This window comes from Labrus bergylta, chromosome 14 (assembly GCF_963930695.1).
Source record: "Labrus bergylta chromosome 14, fLabBer1.1, whole genome shotgun sequence".
Taxonomy (NCBI): Eukaryota; Metazoa; Chordata; class Actinopteri; order Labriformes; family Labridae; genus Labrus; species Labrus bergylta.
This window is the reverse complement of record NC_089208.1, coordinates 8043625-8068891: the sequence shown is the minus strand read 5'-3', so window position 1 is coordinate 8068891 and position 25267 is coordinate 8043625. Positions and strand designations below refer to the sequence as shown.

At 38.8% G+C, this 25267-nt stretch overlaps 1 protein-coding gene across 1 annotated transcript; it reads right to left on the bottom strand.

Annotated features, from left to right (window-relative positions):
- Positions 1-257: 257 nt before the first annotated feature.
- On the bottom strand, positions 258-24854 carry LOC109995263 (neuronal acetylcholine receptor subunit alpha-10). Its single transcript, XM_065963310.1, has 6 exons — positions 24622-24854; positions 10058-10203; positions 8386-8540; positions 8026-8272; positions 7653-7938; positions 258-3682 (listed from the first exon to the last, which is right to left on the bottom strand). Exons 1-6 carry the CDS (start codon positions 24677-24679, stop codon positions 2937-2939), a joined length of 1638 nt encoding a protein of 545 aa, XP_065819382.1. The 5' UTR covers positions 24680-24854; the 3' UTR covers positions 258-2936.
- Between the last annotated feature and the right edge of the window lie 413 nt (positions 24855-25267).

Here is a 25267-nt window from a genome sequence, read left to right as displayed (position 1 = left end):
AAAACTTTAATGAGTTAATGGCATAAAGAGTGTCTAAGGAATAAATGTGTAATTTGACAAATATCGAACACCACACAGAAAGAATATTGAACAAGTAGAAACGGAGCTGAATTTGACATTTTTCTTGTTTTTATACTGTGAAGTCTATATACACTGCAAAAAAAGTGTTACATTTTTTTTATCAGGGATTGGGCTGTAAAAATGTCACTTAATTCAACTTGTTTTACACCTTAATATTTCCAATCAACACTGCTTAGATGTGGTTATTGATTAAATGTTACAAAGATTCAAATATTATGATAGGGACATACACTGTACAGAACTGTATGCTGTTATAATTTTTAAATAGCTCTCTTTATAAAAAAAAAAAACAACCCATATAATATAATAAGACTTCATGAAACCATCTTCAATTTTGAACTTCAAGTGACAACCCTGCATTTATCTGCTCATCAGGTTAGCAGATCTGTATCATGGGAGGTGTGAGGAAAGTTAGATTGGAAAGATGGTTTCATGCACTTTTATGCAGTAAACATCTGGTTTTATTAGGGCTGTCAAGCGATTAAAATTGTTATCAGCTTTAGTCGTTAAAATCTGACCAGGCTAGTGATAGTCTTTCATGTTAGACACATCTTGTCCTACTAACTTGCCTTTTCCTTTCCTTATTCCAGCTATACTTAATAAAATTCACAGCTGTGAAATGTTCAATTTCATGATAAATTGATAAGAAGTAATTTATCACATTTCATCTTGGGTTTGAATACTTTGAGTGGAAATACAGACTTTTTCACATTTTATTTACTGTTCCAAACTATAAACTAATAAACACAAAAACAGTATTGTTGGTTGCAGTCTCAGATGTCCCTTATTTTCAATGTTTACCATTAATGAAAAATCCTGCATGCATTTAGAAAAAAAACAGTCACCCATTAAAACTCAAATATTATGATAGAAAAGTGTGGCAAGCATAACTTCTTAAAAACTGTAACATACTGTGTCAGTTAATTTCTTCTTGTAAACAAATATATTTTTGATCATCGCAAACAGTTGGATATCAGTGAAATGAAGCTCATCAAACAATCAATGCTGTTTTTATCTGTTCATCATTGACATTTTTCTGGTATTGTTAAATCTGGGCCCAGTTTTTAAATATTGTGGATCTAAAACACTAAAGAAAACTGGATTTTCTCTAGTAGTTTGCTCCAGCCATTAGTAGTTACACAGACTGTAGTGGCTGCAAGAAAATCTCAATGGGAAAATGCACCAAATCAAAGTGTGCCCACTTAAAGGTGTTGTTATAGTCACTGAAAGGCTTATATTGTTATTCTAAGTCACACCATCAACCACTCCATCTTATTAAGCTGATTCTATTCTTCTATTGGCCTTGATATGATTTTGTGTAACTGGTTTCATGATTACCAAACAGAGCTAGTTGCAGGTCATGAAAAGTTACCCTTTATTGAAGTTAACAAAGGAGTACCCCAGGGATCTATCCTTAAGCCACTTTTAATTAAATTGTACATTAATAATAATGCAGAAAAAAAGAATATAGTAATATTTCCCTTTCTGCTATAAATACAACATTATATCAACTATACGCTCTCCAGTAGTCAAGCCCTTTCATAGTTTCAGACAGATTTGAACTCATCCTGAAAATTAAGGGCTAAATTAAAAATGACATCAAAGAAAATACTACAACATTACAGAAAGGATCCCTCCAGGGGGGCGAGTATTTATGTACTTATTTTTTATTTAATTTATAATGCTTAAAAGTAATTCTAATGCCACAATGATGTTAATACATTATACATAGTTTAATTAATTGTTGTTGGTTAATATAAACTGCAAAAGAATTGTTAAAGGTCCCATATTATGCTTTTTCTGGTTTTATATGCTCTTTCGTGTGTTTTGTGTCCTGTGCATGTTTAGGCACATCTATGTGCAAAAATTCAAAGTCCGCGGAAACGCAGCTTCTCCTATGTCCTCCTGTTAGCTGTAGCATTAGCTGAAAGTAACACTCGGTTCTAGCCCCCCTCGATAAAGATTTGTCAGTCCGACATCATTGTCAGTGTGAGATCACTGATCTAAGCCCATTGGCTCGTTGTGGCAAGCCCAACAGCTCATGATGTATGCCCGTTAACTTCTGTAGCACGCCGACGATATGCCGTAGCCTGCGGTAGCACAGTAGTGCTAAGGTGCTAATGTTTATGCTCCCCTCGGACAGAGCCAGTGGCTGCATTCCCAATATGGTAAAAGAGGCATTTCCGAGAACCGTGCTGAGCGACTGACCAATTACGGCAGAGCTGACAGGCCGACCAATCAGTTCAGACTTGGCACACGTGGGGACTCTGAACGTGGGCACTTCAGAGCCTTAGAGAGAGTCAGAAGCGAGCCGGTGCATGGAGCGTTAGTTCATGAAAACACACTTTTTTCGAACTTTAGCTATTGTGAACATACTTTAGTAGGTACATAGATTAAATATACGAACCCCAAAAAAGGCATAATATGGGCTCTTTAAGGTTGTGAAAAAAAGTTAGTTATTTTACCTAGTCACCATACTGAAATTTTAATCTTTGATACAAGTAAAACTCAAACGATATCTATACCTGTTGGCTACCACTGCAACAAAAAAAGAAATCCTAGATAGAAATCCTAGATTTAGTCATTTCTTGTTTGGGTTTTTTTTAAGTTTCATTTTTATTTTTGGGCTTTGTATTCCTTTATTTGAGAGACAGGACAGTGGATAGAGTCAAAAATTGGGGATTGGATTGGATTTTATTGCAGCCACTACAGCCAGTTTCATGGCTGCAGACAGAAGAAATCCAGTGGCAAAATTCCAAAACTTAAAATGTAAAAATAGGGCCATGAGTTTAAAATGCTAAATTCCCTTTCAAGAAACATTCAAGAGCATCTTTAATCTGTGCACCACGACTCCATCAAATGGCTTTCCCGAGGATGAGGATGCTCATAAGGAAGACCATGATGAAGAAGAGCCACATGAAGAAGCGGTCCATGACCTTGGCGATCTTCCTCCATTCCCCAATGCGGAGCTGCGCAGCCCGCTGGTCCTGGTACGAGTTGGCAATATACTGAACGTTCCTGCCCAGCCCCTGGTGCTGGCACACACACTGGGTTTTCACCAGGATTTCCATCCTTTTTCCTCTGGCTCCGCCTCCCCCTTCACCTCCTACACCTTTCTTTTCCTGGACGTCCTCTCCTTCTCCTCCACAGGTGCTGTCTGACTCCTCCCTCTCTCCTGTCTGTCCTCCTGCAGCTCCCCCCTCGTCCGAGTGGTCGATGTTCACAAACAGATCTTCCTTCCAGTCCGTTTGGTTGTTTAAATCCCGCCCTGCCTTCAGAGACTCCCCAGCCCTGTTCTCCTCCATATTGCTCCCCAACTCCTGCCCTTTCAAGTCCCAGTTTGTTCCTTTGCTGTTGCCATTGGCTGAAGGGGCATCAGACTCCTCCTGGGACAGAGCTTGTTTCTTGGATGAAGTCCTGCCAAGGCAGTTTTCTCCCACCTCGTACACGAAACAGATGCGGGCAAGGTATTTGAGGATGAAGCGTTCGGCCCACAGTGGGACAGGTCGAGCCTCAGGACCGCAGTGATGGATGTTCATAATGAAGATGGTGAGCGCTGTTGATGCTGTGACCATCGTCATAGTAGCAATGTAGTACTTCCCTGTTGGAAAAAAATAATAATTATTATCATTAAGAGTTCTACACCCATGTACAGTGAGCTTTAGGATTCTTTCTTTTTGGCTTTAAAGATTATTTGATGGAGAAGTGGGCATGGCCCCTTCAACCAGCATTCATCCCCATCAGATAAACTAATCTGACACCAAGGGCAACTTTAAGTGACCAACGTAAATTTTCACAGGAATATTGGAATGCGTAGCAGCGCAACAACATTGAGTACTGTCAGATGGGCCCCCTTAGGGAGGTTTCCTACTGTCATTTTAAAATGTGCACATTCTGAGCCACTGCTATGGTTTAATGTTTGTCAGACCTCGGGGTGGGGTCCTACTGGCCAGGGGCCCCAAGCAGTCCTGCCTTTCCCGTTAACAAGCAGCACCTCTGCACACACTCCTAGAGTGAAAATGTTACTGTCTGCTTAAATGGTAATTGGACTTGAGCTTGTATAGCGCTTTTCTAGTCTTCCAACTACTCAAAGCGCTTTTACACCACATGTCAGACCCACCCATTCATACCCTTTCACACACTGATGGTAGTGATGTACGCTATGTAGTACCATCCATCAGAAGTAACTAATTCATTCATAAACCACCACTGAAGCAGTGGGAGCAATTCAGGGTTAAGTGTCTTGCCCAAGGACACAACGAACATGTTGCTCAGCTGGGGAATCAAACCCTCAACCTTCTGGTTGAGAGGCGACGACTCAACAGCCACCATCTGCTTAGAGTTGGTGGTAAATGCACCACATTTTTAACAAGGGATGTCAGGCACAAACTTTACCGTCATCATGTCAACAGTGCTGTCCCTGTATTAAGACTAATACACATTTAAAAAAAAAAAAAGAATATCTGAAAATTAAATAAATATTATTTATGCCAGAGTCTCATACCCTTTGTTCATGTGTTTAGACTGTGTGGGTCGTTATGCTGGACGGGTTTGGAATAGTCTCATTTCAGGGAGAAAGCTTTGTTAAAACACGTTGAAACTTGTATCATCTCTGTTAGGATTAGACTGCACATCAAACTGAAAAATGTGTCCCTTTCTTGTCCAGCTCATCATCCAATCCATTCTTCTTGAATCCCCCCTCAAACTCTAGTTTCAAGAATTCTACAACATATCATGATGTTCATTTAGTAAACTATATGGTCCCATTTAGAGCCAGATAGACCAGAAAGCAGGGGGTATTAACAAGTTGCCATATTGTGATTGCTTTGAAAGCCTTTTTTTTCATCTTCATTCAGTTATCTTCAACTATAGATGCACCATGCTTATCAAGCTAGTGTTAGCATTAGCTTATAGGTGTATACTTTACTAGCCTTCACTCCTCTCAAGCCCAACCCTCTCATCCATATATGGCCTCTTCTGGTTCCAGATAAACACCATGGCAATAGATTGATTGTTTAATTTAGGCTTCGAAACTGTCGTCCAGACACTGACAAAATCTGTTTGATGACAGCACAAAGGAGGAAACTGCAATTGTGTTCTCTCTTTAGGCTTCAGTGCTTACTTTTTTCCGTCTAATCAACATGTATTATCTGTATCTTTAACAAAGGATAGTTGGTTGTTTTTGCAAGTACATTATTTTAATGTTAAAACTATAACTCCATGAGGAATACAGTGTAATTATTTATTTCAATAATTCAGAACAAGGCTTAAAGGTATACTGAATTGTTTTTATCTCTTTAGTGTAATGGAAACAAGTCAAACTAATTTGAGATCTAAAATGAAATGAGATTATTTAATGAACAAACTGCACAGAGATGATTGACTTCTGATTGTTTCTATGGTTGAGGTTTCTTTTTTCAAATCACTGCTGTTGGCGGAATGAACATGCTGGCCTTATGTTCAAACACACACAAACTGTGTTTCCTGCAGGGCCTTAAACTGTGCACCCACATCTCTTCTGTCTGCTCGGTTCATTAGTTACAAACAAGAAGACAAAACACACACACACACACACACTCACACAAACAGAGAGAGAAAGAGAGAGAGAAATACAATGCAGAAGTCCTGCAGAACTGCTTGCCTTGCAATATTCTTCCCCTGTACAACAATAAAACAAATCGCACTAAAGTCAATGTTCATCTAATATTCACCATCTGAACTCAAGCTCTACTGAGGGTTTAATAATGTGTTGCACAGTGTCGCATTCTGGGTGATAATGCAATGCAATGGGGACTTAGTCACTACCAGACTTTCATCTTTATAGTCAGACATCAATGGAACATTTAATTAAATTGAGAACTTTATTTGGAAGAAATTGCTCAGTATGAAGTATTTAGAATTTACCCTCTGAAATCCCATATTGTCTTCATTTTGTCTGAGGTTTGACACTTAAAATGTGTCACTGTGTAAACAGATTACATTACATTTCAATATGATTAAACTTTTTTTTCCGAAATGTATCAAAGTCAGTAGTTTGTAATATCATTATGTTTCCAGTGTGTATAATATTATATGGAGCTATTATCTTTTTTAAAACGTTTTACAAACGCATAAATAGATCCACAAATACAAACACAGATGCAAACTGTTTACACATTTTAAATAGTTTTGCAACATAATTACCCATAATTATGTGTACATCTCCACCGCCTGACGCCCAGCCACCACCATCGCACTGTCCCCACAACCACCCTCGTTCTCATTCCTGCGCCGACCTCCACCTCAGCGGCAAGGAAGTGTGGACAACAGAAACGTGAGGAACACAAAGGAGAAATCCTTCCTGCATCTTATCCCATATGCTCTTTTGTAAAGATCTCAAGATAACACCTGTTTTGAGTTGGTGCTATACGAATAATGATTGATTGATTGATTGATTGATTGATTGATATTTGCCCCCGTTGTTATTACAAGGATTTAGGAATGGGTATAGTTTCTGACTCTCAAGCTACAGACAGTGATGGCGACGATAGAAGCTGTGGTGTTAGTGTCATGAACAGAGAACAGGCCCTTCTTATAATCCACACACACTCACACCTTCTTGGGTTTGACTGCAGAGACAAAAGGAAATGAGGGTCGGCAAAAGTTTTCAACTCATTTTCGTTTAAATCCCACTTGGTCTTCGTTTTAACTTGAACCTCCGAGTAAAATCAGCCTGAAGTGAACCTCTGCTCTCCTGACACACTGGCATAATAAGAAAATCTCTTTGGATTGTCCTGCATGTCCTTATGGTCTTCACCTCAGCACCTCCTCTTTTTGCATTCTTCGTATGGGATGGAAAAAAAATAAGGATGATAGGTGTAAAGCAGAAAACCATCCACAATAAGGATGTGTGTCTTCTCCACCAATCTCAGTATCCAGGGTGTTATCAACGGCATGATAATTAAACAAATGTTTCTGGGTACTCCAACCATGCGTCGATCGTACTCATCATGGCGCCCATGTCCAGAGCAGAGATGACAGTTGGGCAGGTTCTAGATCTGTCTGTTGGTGAGGGTGGTTTCCTTTCATTTCATTTCTTAAGTTGTGGATACTGATACTAATACTAATACTAATACTAATGATATACTTCATAATTCTGACTGAAGAAAGCTTGTAAAAAAGTCACAGAGAGTTTAAAATGTCAAAATGGTTCATTATCGGAGTGATCAGATAGGAAGAAAAAGAATGCTTAAAAAGATTACTACTGACTCCTCCTTGGCACTTGAGTTCATTGAGTGAGGGTAAACAAGATAGAAAGTGGATAGGGTCAAAACTAAATGATCCCAGGCATCTGACAAGTTCTAAAAGAGAATCTCATCTGCGTGTGTCTGAAGTGGACACAATGATGACTATGCTTTCCAGAGAACTTGAGTCAAGCCTTTTGTGATGATAAAACAAATAACAATGAACCTTCCATGTGTTACAACCACCATGACCACCACCTGCAAGCTGAGGATCATAAATGTCGTCATAATTTCTCAACAAAGAACAACAAGACACATACTTAATAAGGGAATTCTCAGTCTTCTCACCTATTAACGGGACACTCTCTGATGGCGGCATGCTCTCAGCCACAAGCAGCTGAAATACAGTGAGGGCCAGCAGCACGGTGACACCCAGGGAAACTTTTTCACCCGAGTCAGCTGGCAAGTAGAAACCCAGGGGAGCCAGAAAGGAGATCATCATGCAGGGGATGAGTAGGTTGAAGATATAGAAGGAGGCACGTCTCTTCAGGTGGAGGGTGAAGGTGATGTCCGGATACGGATCTGAACAGCAACCATACAGAATAACATTCTTCTTGGCTGGCATGCCCAAAACCTGGTGAGAAAAAGAATCCAATTTACTCAAGAATATACTTTTGATACTGGTTATAGTTTTTAACACATGAACAGTGTAAACAGTCACCTCCCACTCCACATTGTCAACAAAGTCGGTCAGGTCAGCGCTGTCCAAAGCGTTGGATAAGTCCATCTGGTTGCCGTTGTGAGTCCAGGAGCCAAAGGTGAGGTGGCATTGCTGCAAATCAAAGGGAAAGAAGGCCACATCCACGGAGCAGGAACTTTTGGTAATGGCTGGCTGGTCCCACATCACCTGCCCATCGTTACGGAGAACAATATTGGTCTCCATGGAGTTTGAAAACTCGTCGTCTGCACTGTGGTGGAGAAAGAAGAGAAAAGTAAAGGGAGGAAAGACAGGAATCAAAGCTGGGTGATGTTTTTTTTTTTCTGCCAAAAATTCTGCAGCAAGCAGAGGGTCCACATATACCTGTTATACAGAACAATGTCAGGTCTCCACACGTAGCTACTAGGAATGCGGATGGTGTCAAGGCCATCATAGTCCTCCGTCTTCCAGGTGAGATAGGCATCCATCCACACCTGGCGGATCCACAGGTACGTAGTCAGAATCTGGTTTCGCTCATCCTGGTGAAAGGGCACATACACATCAGCATGCATAAATAAAAACAACAAGAACATTGGGATGGCATTCAGCATATCCAGACTACCCATCACCTATCAACAGTCGACAATGTAGCATTTGGGCAAATGGCTAAAATTGTGTTGCTTAAGTCCTATCAAATGGGATTAGTATCACCTGGGAACCTCTGGTCATTTGGAAATTACTCCCCAACATCAGTATTTGGTGCAGCACATTCGCACTGGATAAGCAAAGTCGGTAATTTGATCCAATACAAACTGAGGCGCTGCAGGACATCCATATTGTCTCTGGGGGGCAGCATAACACTTTACACCCTGCTGGAAATTAATTGTAAGAAGATAATATATCCACATCCAGTAAACTTCCACAAAGAACATGCATGGAGAACACGTGAAAATAACCGGAGGATATTGCTGCTAAGTAAAAATACATTGGACTAGATGAGACACTTTTTAAATTGCTGTGTGGGGTGAACCACGTTATCAAAAGCAATAGACCAAGAACTCTTGCTCCTGTACCCATCTCTAGTGTTCCCCAACACATATTTCAAAGCATGTCATCCATCTAATTACTCATCCACATCTGTTTTTGATGGATTTTAGTTTAATATGTCTGTAAATGGGTCTCATTACTATGTGCGATCACACACCACCTGCTGAATTTGAACCAAAATTGATGTCAAAACGCCAAATGCAGCCTCCATTATTCTGACCGGATAAAGGGTCAGAAAAAGCTGCAGAGACCATTTTTTTTTGGGGGGGCTTTTTGTGCCTTTAATGTAGAGATAAGATAGTGGATAGAGTTGGAAATCAGGCAGAGAGAGTAGGGAATGACATGCGGGAAAGGAGTTACAGGCTGGATTCGAACCTGGGCCGCCCGCTTTGAGGACACCAGCGCCCGACCTTCTTAAACTTAAAAATGACCAACCCAAGTAACTGAATTTAATGATAAGTACTGGATTACTATTATCAGAAGACCTATGTTTTTGTTGAATTGTGGTCAGTAATTTGGAGAGGATTTTTTTACTTTAGAAACTACAGACAAGGTATTAAAAACAGATGTTCAGCCGCAATTATTATAAATTGATAAGGATTTCAGGTTATACTATTCGTATGAGAATCAGGATTTTCATTGTAGTCAACTAAAATGCAGACAACAGAAACCAAGTATTGTTTGGCTGAGTAAGACTTCTATTTCGGTGTGCTTCTTGATGTTTAGAACTTCAGACGCATAAAATGAAGTTCCAACTTAGAGGCAACTGCAGAGGATAACTTTGTGCACTAATATGTAGATTTGCAAAGATTGATTAAAAGCTATGTTGTTGTCAGCTGCTAACTCGAGTGGTTCTTGTAGTGGATTTTACCTATTTTCCGATGCACATGCATGATGGTTTCCTAGAAACAACCAAAGCCTGTTCAGACATGATTGGACAGTAATACGTATTGTCGTCATCGGAAACAGATTCTGTTTTCATATGTAGACATATGCTCATAGAGATTACCATGTCGATGATCTGGGAGAGAGTGATCTGCAGAGTGACATTGATGATGTGGTCGGTGTCTTCAACCGGCCGCAAAGCGTTGGTGTAGTTTGAGAACAAGTCAGTCAGCAGCTTCTGAGCATAGCGACCATGAGCAGCCAAGCAAACTGAGGAATAGAAAGAGAGAAAACGTTATTAATCCAACCTTGGTTTTGATTCACCATTGTTTTAAACCAAGCCACAGGATATGAAGATGACAATAATAGCAATCCAGTGTAGATAATATCACCATCTACTTATAGAGTTTCCTGATCCCAGTCCTACTCGCCAGAGGATTAAGCTTTAAGGTTTTAATTATCTTGTAATATTGCATCTAGAGCTTAACATTGGCAATCCAAACTTTCCTGACTTTTACATTTAAAATGCCAATCTTATTATTTTGCATATTATTTTGAATATTATGAGGCCAAGTCATTTCCTTTGCTTCGTTCTTCTCTGCAGAGGTTTGCTTTTAATCCTGAAAGGTCAAATATCTCCATCAGTAAATCCTTTAGTCTGTACTACTGAAACATACCATAACACACACATACACACAAACACACATGCACACATGCACACACGCACACACACACACGCACACACACACACACACACACACACATACACATCCACACACACACGCACAAACACACACACACCATACCACATTTCCCAGTTCAATTAACCTGGTAATCACCTCAGCTTTACACATTAAGAGAATGTCTGAAGAATAACAGGAGATAAATCCCTGGAAGCCTGATGTACGACTCATGTTGTTGATGGGTGGTAGTGGACATGAAGGTTATAACTGTGGGCTTTGCCAAAATGTTTAATGATTTTCTTTATTTTACATCTCTATACTGAACTAAAAAGGGAGGCTAAAATCTACCAGGTACACAAAACATACTGAGTGAACAGTTTGTACTTGAATATGCATTATGTATTAATTAAAAGGTTTAATATGTGATATGTTGAATATTAATGTTGCAAAACTCAAATACACCCTATGCAAATATATTGTGGAGTAATTACTTCCTAAAAAGAGAGTGAAGTCAAATTCTCCCTGGTTTTGTTGTTCTCAGCACTGTGTTTACACTGACAGGACATTCACTCAGAGGTTGAAACATGTTTCATAATTTTTTTTTTTGGTCTTGTGACCCCCTCCCTGTCAAACCATTAGATTTTAGACTCAAGAAGGCTGTTATGACAGAGTGTCTTCCCAACAGAAATCAACAAATTCACTTTGAAATGCATTTCATCACTTGAAATTGATTGCCCGATCTTGTTTTCAGATGTTTTTCAGCTATTGTCCCCCACGCTCGGTCTCACAGACACTCACTGGTAAAACCGGAAGGGAGGGCTGGGGAAAATGTGGCTGCAGGAGGGGAGGGGGAGCTGAGGGATGAAGGAGGTGTGTTCAGAAGAGCATTGTTTTTGATCTGCTCTGAAAGTCTATAATAAGCCTGTAATCAAGACATTGCATGTATATAGATGAGTGCATTGTTTCCTACTACATTTAGCACAGCTGCTGAGAAGGCTTTATTCTGTCTTAATATATCTCACAGTCTGAATGATCATGGCCTTTTTCCACCATTACCCAACTTTACATATATGCCGTCTATTTGTTTGAGCTAATAATCATTTGAACTGATTGTCTAACAGGCTCACATGTTGCTATTTCCATTATTTCTGAAAAATGTATACCCTTAGATCTTCACAACAACTGGATTGATGGTTGGGCAACTTTTCCAAAACAGACGATCCAATAACCACTGGATGCAATGAAAGATAGATGAACAAACGTCAGAAAATATACAGGATGTATACTTCTCTTTTACGACGGAGGATTAGGGCCACGTTAAAAAAAAATTCTTTTTTTATTTATTTCAAGATTAAAGTTGTAAATTTACGAGATTAAAGTCGTACATTTACGAGTTTAATCTCGTAAATGAACGAGTTTGAGGCCAGCCTGCACAAAAATGATGAAAGTAGAACTCTTAAAGTCTTTAAAGAATAAAGTCGTTATTTTAGTCTACATCAGAAGACCAGCAGCACCCTGTTCTCAAATGACAAACTTTGAGCTACTTCCTTGTGTAGTCGGTAAAAACTGTTAGTTCAAGAGAAGTTTTCACTTCAACTTGCAAGACCTTGTTTATCTGTAAAATGATGAACAGGACACAAACTGGCTCTGCACATGAGATTTTATTCTCATAAATTTACGAGATTAATCTCGAAATTAAAAAAAAAAATGTTAACATGGTCCTAATCCTCCGTCGTACTCTTTCATGTTCTGTTTTCTATTCATTACACATCTACTACTGTGCAACACTATCAATGTCTGAAAGAAGATCCATTTAAAAGTGTGGAGCATTAACACCATTGGGACTCTTCTTCAGGTCAAATCCCTTGTTACTGACAGCAGGCTTTTCAGTGTCTCTGCTCAGAATATTTATTTGTTCCCTGGATTATAAGCATTGACCTAGTAGTGGAAGGGGAAGTGGGACTGACTACCCAGGACCCCAATGGAGGAAGGGGCCATTATTGGGCCTGAAATAAATATAAAGTTTTTTAAATGTCTTTATTGGATTGATTTCTCTCTAAGTCATAACTGCCATGAGAAAGGTAAAATGGCAGAATAAAATTAACAACTCTATTAACTATTTTTTTAACTCTTAAAAGTCTTGAAAAACAATTGTAAAAACCTTTTTTGATGCTTAAAAAACATTTCAAATGCTAAAAACTCAGCTGTTGACCAATGGTAGAGTAAAGTTGGTCGTCTCTCAACCTGGACAGATGTCCATACATTTCCTCAAACATGGAAAACTCTCAGGTGGCATACATGAGGGCACCTAAAATACACTTTGCACTGAACATTACTTTTTTATTCTTTTTTTTAGGATATACATTTCTTTGCTTGTTTCTTCTTAAAAAAAGTGTTTTGCTTGTTTATACTATTTCTGCATTTTATATATGAAGCCTGATATCTGGTTAGTTTTGGTTTATGCACACACACACACACACACACACACACACACACACACACACACACACACACACACACACACACACACACACAATCTCTATTTTTTATGACTGCATGTGAAATAAAGATAGATAAAAACAATTCATATAAATCTAATTAAAACATCCTGAAAGCCAACACACACACAAACACACTCTAAGTTTTCAGTTGAATTGAAGAACAGTCTCTCTGAGGACAGAGGCTGCTGCTGAAGTTCAGAAACTGTTTTTAAAAAATAGTCAGATGAGATCAAAGGAACGCTGGGACCAGATGCTTGACAGGGCAGATAGCATGAGAACAGAGGGGCTGATAATATTTTATGTTTCTTAAAGTTCATATCAGATGAACGTGCAGGACGTCAGAGATGTTGAAGCTGAACGCTCATCTCTACCATCAGGCTGATCGCTGCAGCCTGACGCCTGTAACCATATAAGTTAAAAAGAGAAAGGCCTTGAACAGCCGACACTTAAGTCGTGTAAATAGTTTATAAAATATGTTAACGACAAGGACTTCTCTATCAGCTGCAGTCAGTCTTCTTCAGACAGCAGAGGAATAAGGTTTAGTGTCCAAAGACATAGTGGAATGTCACAGTGAGACATTTTCTGCTGTCGCCTCTAATGAACAAATTTGTAAGTCGAACACTGGGGTTATTCTTATCTAGGTTGTATAACGTATGTACCGTAATACTTAAAATAATCTTTAAAAGGTGTTATTGTATTTCAGATCTTCCTTCCTTATTAATGACTTTTTTGATTTGTTAATCACATATTTCCCTGAATATGAGAAGGCTGCCTCTGTTCAGACTTTTTTCTCACTAGCACCCTAGTAAAAGGGTCATCATTCATGTCTTTGCAACATTAACACCAAGCATCCTTTTTTATGCCATGTACTACCATTTGATTTTAGGGGCAGGCTGCCCAAAAGGTTTCAGTTTCAAGATTTTCAGGAGTGAATTATCATACCTTTGGCAATTTCTGATGTCACATGTAACATGTTTTGAAAGAAGAGTTGAAATATGCTTTCATGTCTTGACTACGGTGGCTGACGAGGTAAAATGCCTCAGTCCAAGACATTTCCACTACACAAGTTGCTAGTTCCAAAAATCGTACATGGTTGCAAAAACATCAAGGCAGTGGCACCTGTTTTTTATTGGTTTTTTTAAAGGAACATTTGCATTAGAAGAAAGTGCTGCAACGTACAATTTCAAAACATGTACTAAAGAATCACAAAAAGAGACAATAAAAACATGTTTAAAATGTAAAGAAGCGCCGCAGAAAAATCACAATAACCGCAAACACGCTGCAAGTATAAACTATGCAAATTAAGAAACACACAAACCAAGCTCCTTTTGACTCACTTATTCCCCCCTTTTTTCTGTATCAGATCCTTTTGTAATAGCGGGGATTATGTGCTTTATTCCATCCTGAATGCTCTCAGGTGCTAACATATTGTGTCCAGTGTGAAACCAGAATTTAACTTTTTTTTTTAAATCCATAAATAAGTTGTGTTTTTCTGGTCCGCTAAAGTGTTCTGTTGCCTAAACCAAACAAAACGCAGCTGTAGGTTAAGGCAGTTTGGTTAGATACTGTAGGAAACTACAAAAGGAGGAGGGCTTATTCATGTTATGTATGTTATGAACATTATTTGCTGCATCAGGGATTGCTTCTGGGTGTTTTAATCATATTTGTTTTAGTTTGTAAACCTTTGTTGGTAACAGTGATGCAGTATCAGGGTAGATATAAAGCAAACTACTTTACAACATGTTATGATACCTTGGACACTGCACCAGCAGCAACAACAGCAGTTATCGTCTTCTGCTGCAGATGGACTGCAGCTCCAACAACAACCCTCGGGATAAAATTCAACATTCAAACTGCTGCAACAGGAATTAATTCCTCTGCTCAGTTTAAATGGTTTCAAATGACTTTTAGAGAGGATCCATTATCTCGAAAGACAAACACTTATTTTAAGCATGTGAATGTAAAGTGTAAGTTTTTTTTTCTTTACAACTTGTCTTGTCATTTTTTTTCTAAAAGCTCCACAGAGACAGAGAGTGCTCAACAGCATCAAGAACAGTAAGCTTCATTCTGCAGGAGGGGACATTAAAAACAAAAATAAACAGTCCTAATCACTGACATAAAGAGAGAGAGACAGGATGACCAACGCGCTTTGCTCAAAAAAGGAAGCGCATAAAACCACAGACGGTCCAATGACCTTCAGACGACAACAAAAATAATAAATCACCAAATTCCAACATGACTGAAGAGACACAAACAGGGTCTGAGTGTTAACACTGTTTGTACAAAAATGGAAATATGGAAGTGAAGCTGTGAATGTGTCTGACGGACACAAAACAACAGAACAAAAAAAAAGAGAAAGATGGTGCAATACTCCGCTCCGTTTGGGAGCTTGATGCAGATTATAACGACAAGAAAGACTTCTGGGTCAGTCTAAAATCAATCAATAGGCCTACATATATTTAAAAGATTATTCTGATTTAATATTAGTTTCTGTTGAACTAATTTTTAGAACAAAAACTTTGACACACATGTTAAATTTGTTCTTTAAAGCTTTAAGCTCATTGGTGCGAAAATCTTTAAAAGTTCAAACAAAATTCTAATTGGAAAAATTTTCCACATTTTTGTGGACTTTTTGAGCATTTACACTTCCCTTCATGTGCTCCTTTGATAAGTGTTTAAGGTAGGAGGATCGTGTCTGTGATATTGAGTCCAGAAACAGTATGTTTATAACGTTCAAGTAATTTTCGCTCAGCGACCAGAACATCTGTGTCCAACAACTTCATTCCAGGCAAGACGTCCTAACAACCGCAGGCCAGACATCCATTACAAATGACATTATTTATGCACATGGATGACAAATGAGAGTAAAAAGCCAACATGAAGTGTTTAGTAAGGTGTAAGAATTGGTTTAGTGTCCAGGTGGATCTCTGCTGAAAGGGTGAATGCAATTCTTCCAAAAGATTTTCCCTTATTTGGCGGTTTGATGATACTTATTGAGAGAGAGCTCCCCCTCCATTATCTCCCCGACAGGTATTCAACAGACTGAAACCCTCCTGAAATTCTTTACTACTGGACCCATAGAAACAACTCACTGGCCTCTTGAACTTCCTCAGTGTAGACTAGAACCTCCTGACTCATATTCCTCTTAATCTTCCCCTGCAGCTGCAGGCACATATATAACCTCCTGAATAACAGTTTAAAATTTCTAAACATCTTCTACCTCCAGCCACCTAAAGGAGCTCACGAACTTCCTCAATGATGCCAAGATCCGTCTAAAGAGCAGCAGGAACCATCTGGCACTTTAACCATTTACGTCTTAAAATGTTTACACATCTATACCTAGACTCACTGGACCTACTGAACGTCATGACTCATTTAGAATCACCAGAATCTTATGAAAGATTTCTTAAAAACCCTGAAAACCTCCAGGAACCCAGATACTCCCCTAACATCCAGAGGCACCCAAATTACCTGATCACACCAAAACCAGCTACCCTGGGAAACTGTTTGTACCTGTTTGTTATGTGGAACAAATTATGTACAAATAAGACTCAAGTCAAAAATAGTGGAATAACTCTTTAAGGAGAGCGAACTTAATACAGTTAATAAATGCTTAGCAATTTGTCAGTCATCAATATAACGTAATCAGTCCACCTACTGATACTGACAAGTGCTAATTTTCTATTAGGATAAGCCTCCCTGTACTGGAACCTCTGCCTGTTATTGTCTCCATTCATTGTTCAGATATCTGCACGGTCTGCTGACCAGACGAGTCAGCAGTTTGTGAGGCAGCAGCATCGACTCTCTGAGGAGGTGAAGTGTTAGCGCTAACAGCTCTGAGAGCGGGCCAGCTGGCACACACACACACACACACACACATACACATAATGCCGCACCTATTCATCATCATCATTATTTTGATCATGGTCTTTATGTCTTTGCTCATCACTTTGATCATCGTCATGGTAACGGGTGAGTCCATACATTGTGAGTGCACAGATGGTCAGAATTGACCATCACAGCTAGAAGAGATGATGGCATGTTAAGTCAATATGAGCTGAGCTCTGTGCGTGTGTGTGTGTGTGGGTGTGTTTGTGTGTGTGTGTGTGTGTGTGTGTGTGTGTGTGTGTGTGTGTGGGTGTGTTTGTGTGTGTGTGTGTGTGTGTGTGTGTGTGTGTGTGTGTTTGTGTGTGTGTGTGTGTAGGTGTGTTTGTGTGTGTGTGTGTGTTTGTGTGTGTGTGTGTGTGTGTGGGTGTGTTTGTGTGTGTGTGTGTGTTTGTGTGTGTGTGTGTGTGTGTGTGTGTGTGTGTGTGTTTGTGTGTGTGTGTGTTTTCATGATGCTAGTCTTCATTCTGTTTTAAATGTGATTTTTTTTAAGCTCATTTTAGCAATCAAATCAGAAATGTTGCTGATTTTACTTTCCTTGTCATTGTGTCAAATTAACAGTGAAAATGTATGCCACATGTTACAAATGTATGATCCTTCCTGTTGATCAATTATAGGCAAGTTAAAGTTACTTTTACAGCCTGCAGCCACACCTCTGCTCCATTAGTCACTGTGCCTTCACAGCACCAATTGGGATTAACAGAAAACTATTTCTGAAAAACATTAACATGAAAAAGAAATTAAAGAAACATCACAAGGATGCACAGAGGAGATATTCCTCCTCGCTCAGATTGTAAATGTAAAATAACTGTGGACATTCAGACTCACAGAATTATGTAGAGATTCTAAACACATGAAAGCAGGGAGGATGACTTTTACAGAGAGAGAGTGCTGGTCTGATGATTGTTGTAGTAGTTTTTGCCTCATTTGCTCATCACTGGCAAAGGGATGAAAAACAGATTGTTTTGATGTAAGAAGTAAATATTGTGTAAACATTTGGTAACCTTGTAGATCGCATTGACTACTGTATCAGGCTACAAGTGTGCCATGTTTTACCTGTTACACAAGACCAGTTTTCTATAAGTTAGAAGTGAGTGGACTGCGTCTTTTCACCTTCCGCTTCCACTCATCAAAAGTGGGGATGTCCTCAGGGTCTTTGTTGCTCACACTGGAATCTGTGTCTGAGGTATGTTATCAAACATTTCATGTCTACGAGTGTTTCAGATCACTTTAGTAACGAAACAATCAGGATAAAGGATTTGAGTCATGGTCATTTGGATCTTTTTTAGAGAAAAAAAAACCTGAACTAAACTTAGCAGCTGCTTGGCTCGTAGCCCACAGAGGCACAGGGGAATTAAACACTTAGGGCCGGATTCACAAAAGGATTGCACAGCTTTTGCACAAGTGCTAATAAGACTAATTCACAAAACACATGCAAAGGGTTAAATCAATCAGACTCCCCAAACTATGCTGCAGAGCAATCATCATCTCTGTGTGCGGGTGCTGTTTGTGAGTATTTAAGTAAGCCATTATTCTGTAACTTTGGGGAAAGATTGCGTCTTCTTATGCAAATCATGCAAAAAGTGTCTAATTCACAAACACTGGTGCTAAGTTAGCATGAAAAAGAGTTGGTGTAACTGTGCCACAGTATGAATAAAGAGATGTCTTTCCAGAAACTTTATATACTTTATTATAAGTAATCAGGAAAACAATTCCACCCCTGCATGACTTCAAAATAAATGTTCTGTAAATAAAGTCTTTCAATATTTCTCTGACATTACTATTAAAATATAACCAGAGGTTAAATCAGTCTTGGGCTGATGGCAGCTCGATCTGCAGCTGTTTCACATGACACATGTTTTTTCTTTGAACTGTCCTTTCTTGCTCTTTTCATGGAGGAAATTTTGTGTTAAATGGTGAGACTCATATCACATGTTCAAGTCTGGCCTCACAATGAAACCCTTCCCCCCTATAGCTCATCATCTTCATTTAGACAGAACTTTCCCTTAGCATGAGATCTCAGCTGCATGCAAAGTAAAGGTGCAGATACTGTAGCTTTTTTCAACATTCAGTCACAAAACCAGATCCAACTGCTCGGAGGAGAAGAACTTTTTGGGCGTCTTTGTACCTCAATATTATTAACACTATATGCTTTGTGAATAAGACCATGAGAAGGAGCAGATGATGCGCTATTTTTTTGAGCTGTCGGCAGTCACAATCCATTCTGGGAATGGTGAATCCTGAGTTTAGGTTGAAACTGATTATTTCAGCGTTTTATCAATGTTATTCTACAGATCCCTTTGTTATGACGAGAAGGAGACCCCTGCCAATAATTGGCTGCGGGAGAAAATACTGATTGAAGACTGCAGGAGGTTTAACCTTAAAACTGTTTTAGCATCATCAAAAAAAAACAGATCTAAAGTTTGCAGCAGTTCAGCTTTCAGGCCCCTGAGACATCTTGTGTCCTTATAAAATGTCAGAGAACCAGATTTAACATGCAACTGCTCAGTTCCTCTAGAGGTTTTTATCACCAGGTCTGCATTGTTTTTGAGAAAAGTAGACCTCTGCAAATAATTCAACCTTTGGTAAAATCCCCGTGAACAGGTCCTAACCTAAAGATTAGCCCAGTACCATCAAACAAGTGGAGATCTTTTAAACAGCAGCTCTGCTCTCAGCTCCTTACGACATCCTGTGTCCAATGAGAAATGTCAGAGAAGCAGATTTTAAACATGTACGTAGACTTCTGCAGATATTGGAAGTTTTTCAAAATCTCTGTGAACAACACTAGCTTAGCACCATCCAACAAGAGGAGCTAAAATTAGCTGGAGCTCAGCTCTTAGCCTGCCAGGACATGCAACTGCTTAATTGTATCTACAGGTTGCTGGTGATGCTGTTTTTTGATGCAGTTATAAATCATAATGCGGGCTATGATTTTTATGTATTTGACTTTCTTTTGTCTGTTGCCTTGTGCTTTGTTTTTCTGCGCTGTTCAGCACTTTGGATCAACAGTGTTGTGTGTAAAGTACGATATAAATAAAGTTGAGTTTTCATCAGCAGGTCTGTTTCTTTTGGAGATGAGGAGACGTCTGCAGATATTCAGCACTTGGCAAAAACGCTTTGAACAAATCTTTTTTTATTATTATTTAATTACGCCAAATTATAACAAAAGATTTCGCTGGACACTTTACAAAAAGAGCGGTTCAGTGACATAGTAGACGATCATCTCGTTTGTAAACATTTACAACCTGACATGCTAAATGCCTGATGATCCTGTGAAACAATAAACCCCCAAAAAGTGAAAAGAATTGTCCAGCAAATAGCAAGTTTATCAAGGTCTTTGAATCAACTTTGAACTTTAAATATCTATTAATGCCTAGTTCTTATAGCACCACCTCATGAAATATTGAGAAAATCTCTGTTATAGGGGATACATACAACCTGTGGAGTGATTGCAGTTACGTCATAAGATAATAAATAGATGTGTGTGTCCGTGTGTGGGCCTGCGTTCGTGTGTGCGTGTCAGATTGTATTTTAAGTGTGTTTGGATTATCTTTGCTGTCTGACCTCCTCTTATCTGTGTGGACCGTGTGATTGACAGAGTTAATCCTCCCCAACATCAACGCTTATCACTGCTCAGCCTGTATGTGTACCATTAACAACGCACCAGAAAACACGCACACAAATACACACACACACACACACACACACACACACACATTCCTGCATTACCAACAGTGGACTTTAACTCAAGGGACCACTGATCAAGGGGGAGTAGGGGGGGGGGGTACCACATAGCAAGATTATAGGGTAAGCCGCGTCTGTTTTCCATGTCACAAAGCTGAATCTCTTTTAACCTGGCTATATGGTAACTTAACGCATGACTCATAACTCAGGTTATGTTCAAAATTGTGTCCAAAGAGCGAGGCCGTGCAGTTACAGCAACACATAGCCCACTGTTTGCATTCCATCAAGGAGCCTGATGTAAAGGCTTTAATCTACCCCGACTCTCTCTCCTCTCCCTTTTGTTTCATATCAGATTCACCCTTATAATTTCAGCAGATCATCAACACAGTGAAGGAACAACGAGGACACAGCATCTTAAGTAACTAAAATTGTTGTCCTGCTGATGATAATATTGTATTATCGCATATTAAATTAATTCAATCAATTCATTTGACTTGCATTTGGCCATATACTGAAGTTATGCCATGTTTTTTTTTTCATAAATTGAAAGGCTATCTAACGGTTCCTGATTATTCTGCTTACATTTCTTGTATCACTGTTTAAGAGTTGTTCAGTGAGTCACCATAAACCGTAAAGCTTTTGAGATGCATGTGTGTGTTGTTTTAAATTGGGTGTCAGTGACATCACCCATTTGTTTCTAAAGAGATGTTTTGAAGCCAAATGATGGCGCTCCTAATGTTGAAAAATGCTTTCTCAACCTAAATTTTGATCAATCATATCAAAGAGGTGGAGCTAAGACAGGCCTGAAACATCCTGACAAACAGTTACGACACCATTCAGTCAACTCATCCACGCCCCTAACTACGCAAATGTATGTATAACTCTTTGTATTGAGTTCTGTAAAACTTCCGCCCATACAGTTGACATAAATGGAGAAATGAGCTTTAGAGACCAAACATTCATTTGTATCAGGCTAGAAACACGTTTATTTCCCCTGCAAAGGTCGATATTTTAACATGGGGCCTTATCAGGACTGCCTCACTGCAGGAGAAAGCCTCTAGTGTACACTACAGGAACTGCAGTTTTTGGCACTTGCTCTATGGCTTCAGTTTAGAACAGCACAGATCACCCCCTTGATTCAGACAGAGGAGAATTAAAGAACAAATTCTCATGAGATGTTTCAAATTCCCCATAAATGTGAAAATCTGCTCTTTATTTCAAAATAAACATATTTGTCTCTTTTAGAATTAAAATTAAAATTGATTTTGAATATAAAGTGGTCCTTAGAGGAATTAATTTCGTTATCACCTTTTACCTTTCAGATCGGTCTTTCACTATAAACAGCTTTAATTTCACTCTGGCCTGTTATGTGACTTCTAAGCTCTACCTCGTGGCTTTTAAAGCAGTTTTTTGTCTTCCTGTCCTTATCACTCAGACGCACAATGAATCCTGAACGCCCCTGCTTACTGCACCTTTCACTGACTGTTCAATGAATACACCCAAAGGCTGAACGCATGAAGGAGGCTGATAAGGGCTTCAAGCTGGGGTGTACAATCGATTGACAAGAAAAGAAAAAAAATTTGAAGAATAAAAAGGTTTCTAACATATTGTCAAATATAAATCCTGCACCCTGTACATGACTAAGGTTTCAACATTTTGGATGCTTTTTGATGCTCCGTGTTTTGAAACTGAAGAACCTTTGTGATATGATGATGATGATAGTCAGAGTCCTCTGTTTGCGAGTCAGACACTGAGTCTGAAAATGTCCTGGACTATTCACCTGGACTTAACCGCAACAACTGGCAACTTGTCTGTATTGTGTTTATGTCTACTGTAACTGTGCAATCTGTTTAACTGTCCAATCTGTCCGCAATCCGGCCAACAACATGTTCATATTGAGCCTTATACATAAACCATGCAATCTCTACACTGTTCAACACAGCAGTGTATATTCATATTTGTACATATTGTTTATATCTTAAATTCACCGCACTTTGTACATAGCTCACTATTATTCTTACTCTCACTTGGTACTTATTGTTTATTCTATTATTTCTATTCTATGTCCTACTGATGTTTTGTATTCAAAAGTAACTAACAACTGAGTTTCCCCTTGGGAATATTAAAGTATTTCTGATTCTGATAGACAGTATCGAAAAGTGCAGAGCTTAAAAAAAAACTACAGATCTTCAGTCATATATGAACAAGAAGCTGCTGCGAGAGAAAGAGAGAGAACATTGTCTAAATTGTATGAAAAAAGTTGGCAACATTTCGGAAAGAGGACGTGCTCAAATTGTATGTTTGTCCACAACACAAACATTCCTGGTTTACTGTGAACGAGGGGGGAATAAACCACATTATATTCACATTTCAGAAAATCAGTCGGAGAGAGTCAGAGATTTTTTTCTTTGATAAAACAATCGTTCAAACCTGAATGCACTAATTTTTCCATTTTAAAGGACTGCATCATCAAGTTAATTCTTTCACAACACTTTCAGCCATAGTTTTTATGACCATATTGACAATACAAAATACTGAAAAAGCGTCATCATTTACATATAAAAGTCCAACCAACTCCTGACCTGTCCTTTCCCGATACTCGTCTGAGTTTCACATTGCAAAAACTCAAATCTAAGAAAGTGTATTTGTCTAATTTATAGTCAAAGAATATCTCATTACACGTACATATAAGCTACATTCACCTGACAAATCCAGATTATTAGATATAAAAAGCACAAAGTAAGGCCTGATCCTGGTAAAAAGTTCAAAATATCTGCAAATGCAGGAAACAATTTTTACTTAAGTTTCTTGAAATTAGATGTACTAACTCATTTTGATTGCCTGCTGCATTGGCAGATAATTCAAGTCATCACATGCAAATTGGGCCTTTGTCTTTTATATCTTGGAATAAGATATTTATCTATGTCAGATAGATGAATGTGGATTATATTTAGTGTAATAAGATATTCTGACTAGAAATTTTTTTTAAATACACTAATACGCTAAAATTTGAGTTTTTGCACATGCAAGTCAAAGACAAATTTCTAACAGTGCGATTCAAAGTAAAAAAGTAAATATATCATAAACATGTAAACAATGGATCAAGCTGTGTAAAGCACCTCCATCCTTGATTCAAGCTTTACTTTTTTTCTGCAACAACCTGCAATTTTTTTCCAATCAACATATAGTCAAAGATACAATTTTTATCCGAAAGTTACAACTTGATTATCTTAATAGTTAGTTAATAGTTAGTTAACTATTATCTTAATAGTTAGGGCTTTAATAAATTAATATTAGAATAGAATAGAAATGGGCAGAAATGTGTCTTTGACAAACGCCATTAAGTAACACATTTAAACAAGGTGGCACATTTAAAAAACATTAAACACACTATAAAGACACTATAGTCTATATATAATGAGAACAGACAATATAGGGCTACATTACAGCGAGGCAGTAGGTTCTTAAAGCAAATATTGAAGTGGTTTTTAATGTCAATCATATGAGGATAAAAAACTGAGGGTCACCTCAGCCTTATAAGAGTAATAAAGATTACACTTTAGGTCAGTTCAGGGTTTAACAGATTCCAGACTGAGTCCAGACGCTCCAAACCATCAAACAGATCGATGACTTTAATCCTCAGTGACAGCTGTCAGTCATTTTTCTGTTTAAAGCGGAGTTTTGCAACATCTGTGCAAAGACAGTCTTTTTACTCTAGCGCAATTATTGAACAACATTAATTTGTAATGTCTCTGTGAAAAATAGAATGAAATAAACCAGAATTAAACAAACCAGTGTACACACGAATAAAGGATAGAAATGCAAACCTTGGGGGGGAAAAAAGAAAAAATACACTCCCCATCATCACTTTCCTAACTTATGCTGCAGATTCTAGAGCTGAAAAGTCGAAGAATTAAAGCAGAAATTGTTCTCACCTGGCAGGCAGAGGAGAAGCAGGGGGTACGGGATTGATCCGCTGCAGAGGAGCTTCATCCCGCTCCGATAACTTTGATTGATCCGATTCACAACAATCGATTACAATACTGTGATGACTGATAGATCTGCTTCTGACCGCTGAGCGGAGAGATGAGTAAACACAGAGAGAAAGAGAGAGAGAGAGAGAGAGAGAGAGAGAGAGAGAGAGAGAGGAGAGAGCGAGCCGGTGGTGTTTGCTGTAGTGCGGTGGTCGCTGATGTATGAGGAGTCATTAATGCCACACAAGCTGCAGACCAGTAATGATCCTTTCCTAATGGAGCTCTAGAAAAGCCCAGTCAGGAAGACTATATTCTGCTTGCTGGTTTTATTGTTCATTCTCATATTATGTTGCATGCACTCCTCCAAGCATGCTCACTCATTTTTCCATGTTTGCCATCAGCAGTTCACATCACCTGGTCACATCTATCCAATAGCACTGCTCCACTCCCTCATTGTTAGCCCATCATATCGCTGCTGTCTTTTTTAAATATTGCTTTCTGTTCCAACAGTTAATTCATACCCATTGTTACCTGTGAGCCTCCACCTCACCGCCAAGTCTTCACAGTTTGATAACCTCTGGTCACATTACCAGCCATCATCCATTAA